This window comes from Amphiprion ocellaris, chromosome 18 (assembly GCF_022539595.1).
Source record: "Amphiprion ocellaris isolate individual 3 ecotype Okinawa chromosome 18, ASM2253959v1, whole genome shotgun sequence".
Taxonomy (NCBI): Eukaryota; Metazoa; Chordata; class Actinopteri; family Pomacentridae; genus Amphiprion; species Amphiprion ocellaris.
The window spans coordinates 23,870,047-23,884,480 of record NC_072783.1 but is presented as its reverse complement, the minus strand read 5'-3'; the positions used below and the strand labels follow the sequence as shown (position 1 = coordinate 23,884,480).

The 14,434-nt window shown below is 45.5% G+C and overlaps 1 protein-coding gene across 6 annotated transcripts in view; it reads left to right on the top strand.

The window, feature by feature from the left end:
• Nucleotides 1-14,434, top strand: part of raraa (retinoic acid receptor, alpha a) — a 162,367-nt gene that overhangs the window by 117,660 nt on the left and 30,273 nt on the right. Inside the window, exon 1 of one of the 6 annotated variants that reach the window (XM_023286341.3) lies at nucleotides 4,327-5,335. The exons of the other annotated variants lie outside the window; for them this stretch is intronic. Coding sequence (XP_023142109.1) covers nucleotides 5,158-5,335 — 178 coding nt within the window. The 5' untranslated portion in view covers nucleotides 4,327-5,157. Of the gene's footprint in view, nucleotides 1-4,326; nucleotides 5,336-14,434 lie in introns of those variants that run through there. 6 annotated transcript variants of the gene reach the window in all.

Below are 14,434 nucleotides of genomic sequence, written 5' to 3'. Positions count from 1 at the left end.
GCTTGTTCTCACATCGAAGGGTCGGGCCCTCATTACACATTGGCTCGCTGTCGGGGAGCACAGCTGTTGGGTTTGGCTGGTGCTGCCTGTACGGGCTGCACAAACCAGCTGTGCAAACAAATGCACGCACAGAAACCAAAAATGCAGCAAGGGGGACAGAGTGGTAACAGACAGCTCGTGGAGTTTCAGGTAGACTCAAAAGTAAACATGCACCTAGACACACACATGCAGGCATGCACTCCGGGGAGATGTGATCCCTGTTAATGGCAGAGTGGCATGAGGAAGTTGGCTGCTCGGCAGCGGCAGGAGTGGGGGTGGATGGATTATGATGTTGATCATCACAGTTGTGGGATAATGCTGCTGACATGCAGACAGCACATTTTGTCCCCCAGCGTGACAGGGATCTGGATAGACACAATCACTTTCTTAGAGTCTCTTCCTGCCTCTCAAATTAAGACACATTTCAACTCCTTACAGCGCTTCCCCTCTGAATTTCTCCTCCTCTGTCTTTCCCTGCTGTGCTGCTTTATTAGGTCGCTGGGAAGATTTAAGAAAGATGGTAAGCTTTGCCGAAGCTTGCCTCAACTTCTTTATCGTCTGGGCATTAGCCATCTGCTGGCACATGTGCAGGAGTACTCGGAGGGAGGTGTAGCATGAGAGCCTGTGTTTGTGTAGTAGCCACTAAGGGAGACAGGAACTCTAAAATTAGGACCACACCATTCTAACCTGAACATGTCTGACCTTATCTCTTCGGGAGATAGCTTTTACCCAAGTCAAGTACTGTCCAAGTGATACGGCAGGTCTGATCTGTTTTTCCTTAGCCGTTTAATCTGTTTAATGTCTCTAGGCAGCCAGAGCTCTGCAGACTTTTCCATGACTTTAAAACAGTTTGATTCTGTTTTGGTTTGACCATCCACACCAATAAAGAACACACTGTACAGGAAGTGTTTGGAGGAGAAAAATGATGTCCAGAGTGCAGGAACACTGAGTTGAGGGACAGCTGTTTGCAGATGTTGGTGGACTGTCTCCAGAATCTGCTGAGCGTTCACCAAATGTTCTCACTCATTAGCTTAACCAGGATCTGCTCTGACACTGTTGACTCCACTTTGTGCGTTTACTGAGAAGGTGCTCTCCCTCCTCTTTTTATCATGCACAATAATCCAAATGACAAAACAACCTATTGTTTGTTCAAACCTGTCGGCTCATCTCCTTGGGGAAGGAATGGCAAAGGGAGCACTTTTTACTGCTTCCTAACACCCCTGATTGGACTAAGAAAGAAGGAGAGTGAGGGCAGTAAAAATAGTTTGACACCCTCAAGGTCCAGCCAGCAATCTCCTCTCCGCCCTTGCCCATAAAACTCTTTGAATTCCCTCCTAAAATCCTTCTCCCACTCTACCCCTCTCCCTTCCCAACTCCTCACTGGACTCTCACTTACAGCTTTGCTTCAAATCAAGGACATTATATTTACTGCTAGTGGTATCCCTCCATTATTTGCAGTTACATAACCATCTATTTCTGCGAGGCCTCCACATCTAATCACTGCTTTGATCAAGCCCCTCTATGAGTTTGCCTGGACTTTACACAACCACACTTTGAAGCCCAAGCCTCGCATGTGTGACTGGGCTCTCAACGACAGCTTAGGGGCTGGAGATTCAACCTCATTCTCTCTGGCTTTGCTGTGCCAAAGTACTTTTCCGTGTTCTCAGGAGTATGGCGCCTGTTGATGCTGGAACAAGAGCAGCCACCTGGACTGGTGTGTTAATGTTGGTGGAACCTCTTGTGGCTCTCCCTCTTTCGTTTTCTTTTTTTATTGTCTTTACACACTCATGAAGATGCAGTAGTGGCCTCTGATCTTGCTTGCTCCCCTGTATTTGTTGCACCGGTTATCAAATATATGTTGAAAATCCTGTAGGAAAGTCTCTCCACACTGCTGCCATCTTGGTAACACCCACTAAAAACTGCATGTATAGAATCACTGTCAAATCTGATTTAAAAAAAACTTTGTCCCTAAATAGGGTTTTTAATGGGGTTGTCCTTACAGTTAGACTTTTACTATGCATGTGTAGCACATAACTGACTGGATGGGGTTTTTTGCTTGTTACAAAGCAGATGATTGACTTTTTGGGAGGAGCGGCCTCATTAAGTGGTGAATCTCTCCCATATAATATCTCTGTATGTTTTTGTTATGTGCTTTTATGTTTGTTTCTTATGTGTCACTCTTATGTACAGACTGGACACCGCCTGGCACAAAACCAGCTCTTATTTTTCCATGGATGTAATGTTATACACCCAGTTTCCCAAATGTCTACCCTAAGGAGTCCTCTGTTACAAATTGTCCCTCCTTCTGTGAGAATAAAAATACTGCATGTATTTATTCCCCGTCATCTGGACATAATCAGTCCTTTCTAAGCGTGACAATGTTACTTTCTCGTCCAAAAATAAATGTGAAAAAGCTGTGGGAAAAAGACTTTATTTCAGTCTAATCTTGTATTCGTCCCTCCTCTAATAAGTAATGATCAACAATCCGTTATCTCTCGGCTTGTTCTATGCAATCGCAGGGTATTACCCGAGGATGAATGCTCTCCCCTCGGAGAAGAAAACAGAGCCTGGAAAATTAGCATTTTCTGACAGTCATTACTCATAGGGCTAATCCTGTCAAAGAATGTGTGGCTGCGCTATCAATGCAGGCGAGGGGTCGTCGTGGCCCAGGCCTGCACATTGGCGCTTATCAGGCAGGGTAAACACACTGGAGTCTGCATTAAATAAGTGTCACAGTCAGTGGGGGCGGAGCAGGCCGAGCCCCCCTGCCAGTCTCCATGCAGATAATCCCTCTCAAAAGCCATGTTGGTCAGACCCAGCTGTGGCCTGCGGCTCAGGTGTAGGGAAAGTGGGGGTGGAGAGGTATTGTTCCGGCAGTGGTGTGTGTTACAACGCAAGACACTCAGGACTTTGGCCCTGTCCACATTAATTCAGATATATCTGAAAAGGCTATTGAAGTATCTGTTTTCTGTCTACGCAGGCAGTTTTTGAAAAGCTTGGACGATACATGTGATCTTATTAACACTGACAAGTTGTCAGAACCTGCAGCTCAGAAAATCTGATTTTGTCAGGGACGTCCCAAACGATGATGAGACAAGATTCATATGTTCAGATGTGGTCTTTTGTTTTAAGAGATCAATTTTTTTTTTGCTCTTTTCAGTGCCAAAGTAAAAAAAAAAAAGTTCTAATTTAATATTTAGTGGGTGCTTGGCCTTAATCTCTACCAGCATGCTCAGGCAGTTTGAGCCAACAGCTGGCCTGCAGATCACATGACAGTCAGTGTTTTTGGAAGCCATGCCACTGATAATGTGTTTGTGGGACTTAATTGACACTTTGTTCTTGCAGTACTAGTTTTGGCATCACCTGACACCTTCTGCAGTTCTGCTGCTAAAGCTTCGAATGGACTCAAGTCTCATGGACAATACAGCTGCATGTCTGCATAACAGTTTGCAACAATGCTGCATGGAATGTTGCAGAGTAAAAAACATTTTATTGGGAATGTGATGCAACACTGAAGCAAAAGCAACTTCCCAGACTTTGCCCCAGCTGTAACTAAACTGTGAGAAAAAGTCGACAGTCAGTTACTACGACTGGGTGACTTTGCCACTTTTGTTTCTTAATGTGGTGCTGAGCGAACTGAGGGGCCTCTCTGGGTAGCACTCGAGGAAAAGTGTAATGGTGTTACACTGGGTGTACAAGGTGGGAAACCTTGAATAATGTGGGATGAGAACAAGCCAGAGAGGCGAATCCGAGTCAGCCAGTGGGTCACCAGGAGGTGAGGCTGCCTACTTCCTTGGGTTCAGGAAAAGTTCAGCCGCATAGCATTAGGCAAATAAGGGAGACAGCGGCTGGGGGAGAAAAAAATTGGAGGGTAGGGACTGATGAGAGCATGGGGGAAAGGGTCAAATTAGTTGGAAGGAGGAGCCCAAATAAAGAGAACTTCCAGGAAGAAAAAAGAGTGAGAGGGTTACATTCTGTTGCAGCACTCATTATGTCCATGAACTCCGCGTAAAGATATGAAAGACTAATTACTGAGCTTATATAACTTAATCATGTCCTCAAATACATTCCTATTTAAAGCCCCCGCTGCTCAATGTGAGAGAGGGAGGCGGGCTCCCCCTCGGTCTCATGCAGGGCCCGTGTTTCACAGAGAGGGAGATCCATGGTGACGTCCCTGAAGGGGTTAAACGGAGGAGGAGCAACGCATGGAAGGCATTGAGGGGAGGCAGGGGAGAGAAAAAAAGAAAAAGAGCCGAGTGGAGGTGGAGCCAAAGCCCTCAGCTGCTGTGCCTTGTCACATTTCTGCAGAACATGATAGCCGCACGGTTTGGTGTGGGAATGATTTCTCTCTCCAAATACAAACAAGGCGGTGCTGCGCGTTTCGTGCGAACCTGGATGTCGGAGAGCGGAGTGTGACCGTGGAGAGCCACCGGTTGTTGTGGTGCGCAAAAAGGGGAGCCCGGTTCATCCACGGAGCTGACAGGAGTCCACCCACGGCGGGCGCAAACGGGACAACCGACCATAACCCAAACGGACGAACTACAACTCCGCGGAATTTCCTCTCCTCATATTTGCGCCTCATCCATAATTTCCCTGGACTCGGACTTTGGAGAGCTGCGTTTTATTTTCTGGGATTTTATGCGTTTTTTCTCCTCTTTGTCGTGTGGATACAGCCTCATATGTTGCTCTGTGTTTGAGCAAAGGCCGACAGGACCGATTTATCCCACTGAAGTTATCCGAGTGGTTGTAGATTTATTTTTTGGTGCGTCGTTCCCCTACATTGGACACAATGCAGACTGCTCTCCTAAATTATGTTTTCAAATTGAGCGCAGCCGACTAGGCTATTACAGGCACCGATTCACTCCTCGGGTTGATTATTATTTTTTTCCGATCAATACAGCGCTGTAAGAAGATGCCAAATGTTCAAATGTCCCCGCTGCGTTTGGATTTACCACTTTTCCTTCGATTTTAATGCAGTTTCGCTCCCGTCTGGGCCCCCTCACATTCTACCTCTGCTGGTGGCGGTGCTGAAACCCCCCCTCCAAGGCTCGTGTGCTCTTGCGTGCGTGACAATAGTTCGTTTTTTGGTAATATTCCCCTGCTGTCGCCCTGCTTCGTATGATGTATGAGAGTGTGGACGTTGTGGGACTGAACCCCAGCCCGAACCCGTTTTTAATGATGGATTACTACAACCAGAGCAGAGGATGCTTGATCCCGGAGAAAGGACTGGTGCCCGGAGCGCCCCATCCCTACAGCACGTCCATCAGGAACCAGCACTGGAACGGCTCCAATCACTGTAGGTGTCTCCTCAACTTCATCCCACTTACTGGGGAAGTTAAACCCCGTTGCTGTGCTTTTATCTGTGCATTTGCAACCTATAAATGTGCAGTTTTCCCCATGTAATTAATATATTTGTGTCATACGACAGTTGCGCATGAATTCCCATCGTAACGCCTTTTTTTTCCCTGTGTCACCAGCCTGTTTTATTTCAATTATTTACACCCCATAATATGTGCTGAGCACCACTACATGGAATCCCCATCACCCAGCTGTATAACTGCAACATATACACTTGACCCACTTTTCCCCATCCCTCTTTTTTGCGCCTCCTTTGCGCCCAGGTTGTTTTGTTTTGTTTTTTTCCTGAGAAGACCTTGGCGAGACTGCGGCGCTCTGATCCAGGCCACGTTATTCTGAAGCTCTTGGCGTTCCTGAAATATGCACTTAATACAAATAATGTTTTGCATGCCATGCCAACGTTAATCAGATCTAACTTTCCTGCCAGTGTTATCCCTGGTTAATCTGGTAATCTGGATAGCTGCACCCATAGGCCACAGTTCCTGAGCAGCAGCAGCAGCAGGGCCTAAACTGGACTGAACTCTCGTCTATTTAATGTTTCACTCAGGCCTTCCACTAATTCAATTTATTTTTAACAAGCAGTTTATATTTAGTAAAGCAAGGGAAGCAATTAGAGGAAATCTGCTCTGATAGTTAAATTTACAGTTTGTTTATAGTTATCTTAAAAAAGAATAACTTGAAATCCAAATATATTCGCTCCAAAATGAATATTTGTGGGCTCATGTACAAACAAGTGACAGTGTTTCTGCCATGTCTATAAATAACATGTCACTGTCTGATGCTGCTTGTACAACATCAGACTTATACATTGCTTTGTGATTTAGTCTGTGCATGTGTTTGTGTTTAGTTTTCTCTGGTTGAGTAACCACCAGGAGCCAGGAGAGATTTCATCTCACTGATCTGCAGCAATAAGAGAGAGTTATAAGACAACAATAACCGTTCTTTACCTCAAAGGAGACACGCAGCACAAAGCTCAAGCAGGCCTTTATAGAAGAGATAGTTCTGTCGTCTTTCACTGCCGAAGGAGCGTAAAAAGGCAGGAATCTCCACAGGCTCTTAAGGGCCAATTTCCTCCTCGTCTCAAGACTATAGAAACACACGACAAAGGGAAATTTAAACAAGAATTTGTGATGTTTGGCAGCAACAACAAAAGCGCCCAAAACAGTTTTGTTGTCATTGCAAGTCTCTCTGTCTTTTTTTCCCTGCTTGTTTTTCTAAGTCAGATGAGATTAGAAATTCCTCCTGGCTAAAGGGACAAATCACATACATTTTTCAAAGCAGATATCTAGCGAGCTCGATAGTATTTATTGAGCTGGTCCTCTAAACAGCTCTAGTGGCAGCATTGATTCAAACCATGTGAGCTCGTCTGAGGGAGACTGTGGGGGTTTGGCCCAGGAAAAGACCTCTGATCCTTTACTCGACTCCACATTGTTTTGCTCAATGGAGGAATTGCAGGGGGAGTGTGTGGGTGTGGGGGGTAGCATAGCTGCTCTTTGCCTTACTGCTTGAATGTAATAAAAAATTTAGTGCACAACCAGGGGAACAGCGGTGGTGGGGTGTAGAGTAGAGAGGCACAACATCCGTTAGTGTCATCACGTGGCTCAGAGGCTTATTGGATCATTGGGGCAGAATACAAAACGGACAACAGCAAAAGATTCCTTCTTCACCTCCCATTCTTGAGCAAGAATCCAAACCAGCAAGCCTCAAAAGCACGAGATAATCCCAGAAACATCTGTTGGCTTTATCAGTTTCTGGACTTCTCTTTTTTTAAAAAAAAAAAAAAAAAAAAAAAAAGCAAAATGCAAAGTTCACAGATGGTAGTCTCTTGGTATGTTCCTCTGGACGTGGGTTTAGAAACAAAACTGCTGGTAGACATGTTTTTCTACCCCCTCAGTGCTTTTCTTTTTTGGTCCTCTGTTTTTTCAACTTCTCCACATTGGATCTAACTATTCATTAGAGGGTTTACAAAAGAGCTCTCTGGCTCGAGGAGTGCACTCAGTGACATCTTCGCTGAAGTGAATGTGGCCTAACGCGACCTTTTGGACCAATTAAGTGGCATGAATCCAGATCATATGCTCTTCATTCCCCATGTTATTAATTTTTCAAAGATGCTGCCACTTAAATGATTTGATTGTTTTTATCTTGTGTCGGTCGTCGAGGTTTTGTAGAGTCACTAGCAGTGTGAGCAGTCTACTTGTAATTCGGTCATATTCAGAGCAACAGTTCCAAATGTCTCTGGTGAAAAGTCTGTGGCCTTGCAGATTAAATGCACTTGATTTTTCACTGAGTGCCTGTCGGAATCCTTACAACAGTTATGCGCTCATGCATGAAAGAATGTGCATGGCCTTGTTCACATGACTGTCACACACTTAAAAATTGGGGTATGAAGGAAAGAGGGATTGCATGGTGGGCTCAAATGCTCAGCAGCCCATGGGCTTCTTGTTCTGCTTTTTTTCTTTCTCATGCTGTCCACAGTATCAAAGAAAGTGGTCACCAGGGATTTCCAAAGATGAAGCAGAGAGCAAGGCAACCTTTAGTGAGTTTGTCTTCTGCAGACAAGAGATGCCGAGTGGGCTACATAAATGCTGTGTCTGAGGGGCAGGTGACTGGCAGCTTAATCTGACTCATGTGGTATTTAAGTGCGGAAGTCCTTTTGCCTAGCAGGAGATGAGGCTCGAGAAAAAACAGATGGTGTTTTATTGTTTCTTGGTGAAATGGACTGTAAGAGCAGGATCAATTTTCAGTTATGTTGATGGGGGAGGTTAGTAAGAGCGATGTTTTTTGGGGTTTTTTTTGAAGAGAAGAAAACCAAAAAGTTTAAGATTTGCTGGTAAACGGCAAACCCATGTGGTTTCTCTTCTGGCTTCCTGAGAGGCTGCAGTATCAGAAAGTACAACAAGCGTGCCCCTAATTGTTTTACGCTGTCGTGCAACTTGAAAAACAGTGGAAGATGTGTGTGGACTTTGTTCAGGCCAGCAGATTGGTGTTGGCCTTGCGAAAGAACTGTTAATATCACTTCCTCCCTCCTTCCTTATTTCTGCATGTATCTTTTATTTGGCAGCTGTGTGCTGAGAACTGGGAAAACATGAACAACAGAACATAAACAGAAAGTCTTGTCTCTAAACAGAACTGGCTGGAGTACTGTGAGTTTTTGACATTGGAGGAGGAGGGGGGGTTGTTGTCAAAAACAGCTGGAAAAAAGAGACATCCATTTAGGCAGAACATAAAGTACCAAATTTATGTTTTGAACAAACCACTCAGGATTTCTTGGCAAAGCTACTTACAACTTTAATAAAATTATAGCTTGTGACTTTGTTGACATAAAGCAGTAATGCAAATCCCAGGCCTTAATATTTCTGAACTGCAGTTTAAGAATATAACCCTTTTTGTCAATGTCAGGTCCCTAAGCCTTGTAATATTTTCTTATCCATACATGCACCTTGGTTCTATCATGGACAGAGTGATGAGTGCATTCATTCTGGGACTTTCTTGATCCCAGCTTGATAGGACTGACAAAATAGATGGACAACTCTAAGGCAAGGTCCTCTGTTCTTCAAGGGGAGGGAAGCATCAGCCAAGCTCCTTATTGTGCCACGTCTTCCTAACCCCTTTCAGCCAATGGCGACAGTGATTTAGTAGCCTGAATGCCTGGAAACACCACAGTATGTGGAGCGCGAGTGTGTGTGTACGTGAGAGAGAGATCAGTCTGTCCACATGAACACGCCTGCTTTCACCTTCAGGTGAACATCAATAACACATTTTGTCATCAAGGTATGTTTGCAATGGCACAGGGGTGAAGGGAGTTCAACGCTGCCGCAGCCGCTCTCCTGGGAAAGGCTGCAGGGCAGCATTTCACAACCTGCCATCACTCGCTCCCAAAACGGCACCTTGCCACCAACCTTCAAAGCTGTTGCTGCCCTTTTTAATGCGGCTCATCATTTACTAAATAGAGATGCCCTCGAAGCGGGATGTTCACCCTGCTGCAAGGTTACCAGGAGCAACAGACATATGTGGTTTTCTTTGATAGTGCCCGGCGTTTCAGTCAGTTTTTTAAAGTGTAACGAATGGGTGTGGTCCGTCGCTTTGAACACTGGCAGAGCAAGTAGCTTTTTGACACGTACAAACAATTCTAAAGCTGACTGTCAGCTTCGATGTTCTACTCAGGGTGGCATATAGTGTGGTTTTATTTCATACTGATTATATCAGAAGTTCAGCGCGTTTTGGTCAGGACAGTTTTTTTTTTAGTCCACCCATGAACACACACTCAGACCCACTGATGGGCTCCAGCTTGTTTGTAGAGAGAATTAGCCAGAGGCATCAGTCAGAGTGTACTATACACCAGTTTGGTTTGACGCTAAATCCCCAAACAAGGGTTGGTGTACACTGCAAAGCTCACTTTGATGAACAAAGCAGGGCAGACAGAAAAGATCCAGGCAGTGTCACTGATTCATCAGGGCTTAAAGAAGGCAGCTGATTGCAGACATTGTGACAATAGGCCTGTAATCTCGCTATCAATAATTACATTCTCCCCCATGTCGGTCTTGTTATTCACATACACGCACGCACACACACACACACACACACACACACACACACACACACACACACACACACACACACACACACACACACACACACACACACACACACACACACACACACACACACACAGGGGCGGGAGGGAGATCAAAACAGTTCAGGTTAAAGGGGGGTTCTACCCTCTAAAATATTCATAGCTTCTTCATTTAAATCAATTCGGCTCTACAGGGGCAGTCAAGCGTCAACTGTCAGAAATTGAGCTGGGCCTGTTGTAATCACTTCTTTACTTATCTCTACAGATGGCTTGTTCGCAATGGGCTCTGCATGGCTAGCTCACCAGCACACTGAGAGAGGACTCTCTCTCTCTCTCTCTCTCTCTCGCTATCTCTCCCTCCTTCCCATCTTTCCACCCCATCTCTATGTTTTATCCCCAACCTCCCATAATGAAACACACATAAATTCATCTGGGTATTGAACCACGGACATTCATCACCCCAGAATTCATCTGCGAGGCATTTTCATTCCCAAAGTGTCTCCTTTCTCTCTCACACTTTATCTCCCTCTCCCTCTCTGTTTCCCATCTCCATGGTGGCATTCTCTGCATGGCAAGCCTGAGCCGGGCAGTCAGTGTCACGATTAATCTTTAATGCTCGCCTGCCCTAATTTTTCATCATATTTTACAAGATTTCCTGCCCTCCAACCCCCCTTTTTCCTGCATCCGCTATATATAGAGTGATTACATGGAATGTTGCCTTGTTTCATCAGAGGACCACTGCCTGCCTCTGCCTCTGCCTCTGCCTCTGCTGTGCAGTCAGCCTTGCTCTCTCCCAGGCCACTAGCTCTAGGCCAAAGCACAGGACTGTTGCTTCCACCAACACGCTCATCCCTGCTCTGCCTCTGGGGACCTGTGTTAACATCACATGGATGACAACTGTGTACACCTCAACTGCTTCACATACACACACATTGCAGTGGAATGCCCTCCTATTTTGAGAGTGGGACAGCCAAGAAAATAGGGTAGAGGTTAGTATGCTAAAAATACAAGAGCCTGGCAGTTCTGTCCGGGCAGAAAATAGCGCTGTGTTGCTGCCGTCTCAGTCAGTGTTGTTAACCGAGGGACAAGAGAGATAGCTCTGCCCTGGCTCATGTTTGTGTTAAATCAAGAAAAAAAAATCAGAAAACAGTTCTGAATCGCTGAAAAATTACCAGTATTTATTTTGTGTACACAAATACAAAGACCCCTTGGTGACTGCTATGCTTTTAATAAGCTAGCAGGGCAGCTCCGAAGATAGAAGAGAGTCTCTGTGTTTCACATGATCTCATTGTGGTTAATAAGTGGAGTCTTTTTTCCTGGCTTTCATTATACCTGGTGTTGGTGCTTTTAACAAGCCCCAAGGACACATATAGGGCAAGTCTGGAGGAAGACAAGACCTTTCTGTATGTCTTGATTTATGGAAATGTTTTTCTTAAGTAACCTTATATATCCATATTGTGTATCATCTCCTCTTTGATTGTCTCTCATGTCATCCAGGCCCAGGCCCAGCCCCACTCAGTCTGACTCAATCTGGTCCCCCTCAGTGACAGAGGAGCTAGTACTGTCTGGACACCACTCTCCTGTCTTTCCCACAGCCCCTCTGAATCATTTCATATTCATTATGTGTCTGGCTGCAGCTCGGCCTCTGACATTTGACTCTTAAAGACCCACCTGGGACCAGGATGAAATAGACTGCCAACAGTGCGGTGGAGGTGGGAAGGAAGAGTGTAGTGTTGGATAGTGATGGATAGGACAGCATGTTCGACTGAAGGAGGCTGACAGGCTCGGGTTACGGGCTGCTTGTTCCCTGTAACCCTGTTTGTGATATGTTTGTGCATTGTGCGAGATGAGAAGATCCCCTGTAGCCGAGCAGCTCCGAACATGTGTAGGTTAAGAGAGGTGAATGAGGAGAAACAACTGGATCCTGTTTGTTATGAATAGAACCACTGTGTGTTAAAAGGGAGGTACTCTGATATCAAGCGGCCCCTTTCTTTTCAAAGAGACATATTGTCTAACCTTTGCTGTGACTTGCAGTGTCTTATCTGGGCCTTTGTTAATGAAGTACCCTGGTTGAGAGAGAGAGAGAGAGAGATAGTTGCTTGGCAGATATCACAATAATTAAGTGGTCATGTCAGATGTCAAGGAGCTCTCATTGTTCTGGGAAAAATAAATGTGTCACAACCCTCTTTGCTGCTTGTTCATTTGCCATAAGCCCTAGTGGGGTTAAGTTGATGGCCTACTGGTCTCTGCATTTAATACTCAGAGACAGTGCGCTGGAAAAGAAACGGAGATAAAAAAATAAATGACATGTGCCCTCCTCTTTGGATGAAACTAGACACGTCTCTGTCTTTTTCTGATTCCTAGTCATCTTTTTTCAAAAGCCCTGCCAGCCTGAATGTTTCTTCAGTTTGGGGAAGAGGGTGGGCTGATAGGGAAATATGCAGCCATGCAGCACTTAGAGTGGAGAGGGCACATTCTGTTATTCCATGAGATTTCTAACAGGAACCTGCAGAGAGCTTTTTATAGTGGACTAAAAAGACGAAGGAAAGGTAGGAAAGAGGGTATAAAGAAAGCATTTGTTCACTAGGTTTGGTACATGTGATAGTATAAAGAATTTAGTTGTTCTTTCACTGTTGCCTAAAGTCGAAGAGTCTTCAAATTGTTAACACCCGTTGTACACTTAAACACATTTGTTTGGTGTTCCACATGATAGCACCATGATCAAAGAGAAGCCTCCTTTGTGCTTTGTGCAGATAAAATCCGAACTATTGGAGCTCTTTGACAGATAGGCTTTCCCCTCCTCTGCATCCCTGCTCCAGCCATGGAGCTGACTAATGGAAAAGGTGACAGTTTGAACCAGAGTTGTCAAGTGGCTCAGCGTGGTGCTCTGGTGCAACTGGTTACCAGCCCCTGGGCTTGTAGCAGTGCTGTTCAGTGCCACCGCCATGGAACGTGACACCCTGCTTTGCCCTCGCGCCATACGTGGGAAACCTTTGCACAGCACTCCTGCCACTGTGGCGGTTCCACAATAGAGTTGGATTATTGTGTCTAGGCTGTCAGCACCTCTCAGCTGAAAGAAAATGAGAGGGAGGTAAGGGGAGAGAGAGATCTCAGGCACTGGAAGGGAAGAGAAAGGAAAGAGGGGGCTCCAGGAGAGCTGGCATTTTCAAACGGTAATCTCTATGGAGCCTTTCAGGGGGTTTAATGTCATTTTTGGCCTCTGGATTTTTGCCCTTTTCTCCATTTGAATAAAAAGTGGCGAGCGAATGGGCAGGAAAAGAACGAGGAAATAAGTAAAGGGATACAACAGACAGAGACAGAAAGGAGGGAGAGCCAAGGCTCAGTGACTGATATTATTAGTGTTCTTGTGCGACTGATGGAGACTTGGCCTGCATCCAGTAGCTGCCAACAGGCCAGTGTTGGCAAATCGAGTCTGGTACAGAATGACCTATATCCCCGTCCTATTTAACACATTACAGCATTCAGTTTTTTTATTTTGCCCATCTCTTTATCCATTAACTTTTCCTTAGTCATGTTGTATCAAGTGTCACTGTGAGACAAAAGTCCCTTGTATAATCTCAGCTGTTGTTGTTTTTTAAAGATCTTTAATGTGTGCCGCCCCGTGACCTTGGCAAAGTGTCTTCGGCTTTCTAAAAATTGTGCCATTTCAGCAATAGAGGTGTTAAACAGTAATAGGCCAAGGTTAAAAAAAAAAAAAAAAAAAAAAAGCTAACCGGTACTTTCACCAAGTACTTTGCGTGCAATCTGCATGGTTGCTCAAATTTGCTCCTTCTGGCTACAGGCAAGAGTGGCAACACTAACCGTCCTTCTCCAGTTTGAATTATGGATTGGATGTAATGCAGCGATTAGACACACACACGTAGACACATCCCTCTGCTGCAGTGGTGACCAGCTAGGTACCCTTCTGCACCGCGTCCTGGCTGCACATGAAAGCATATATTGCATGGTACTACTCCCTGCGCTGGCCGCCCAGCATCGTCTTCCCCACACTGCTCACCTCTAATCAACCTCCAAAAGCTACATACATCCTGAAGCTACCAAGAGAAGAAATCAGCTCTCGCGCATTTGCTTGCCTTTCATGGCTGTAATCCCCATCGTCAGTAAGAGGTGCATGGGAATCTTGGTCAGCTGACTTTAAAGAGAGAGGAGAGGAAGGAGGAGCTACGGCAAGGTTGAAGTCTAACCCTCCCACCATCATCACCCCCCCTCCCCCCCTTCACTAAAGCCTGCTGGGATTCTCCTTGGGCTTGACATACCAACCCCACCTAACCTCACGGCTCAGCGGGAAGCTCCATCACTGGCTTCCCCTGAGCTGGCCTACTTGGGACTGTTTGATCTCATTGTGGAAGAAGCAAGCTTGCTCGCTGCCTGGCAGGCAGAGAGAACTCCTTGATGCTGAGGGTTGGGGAGGTGGAGCAGGCTTCAGTGGAGAGGCTTAATAAC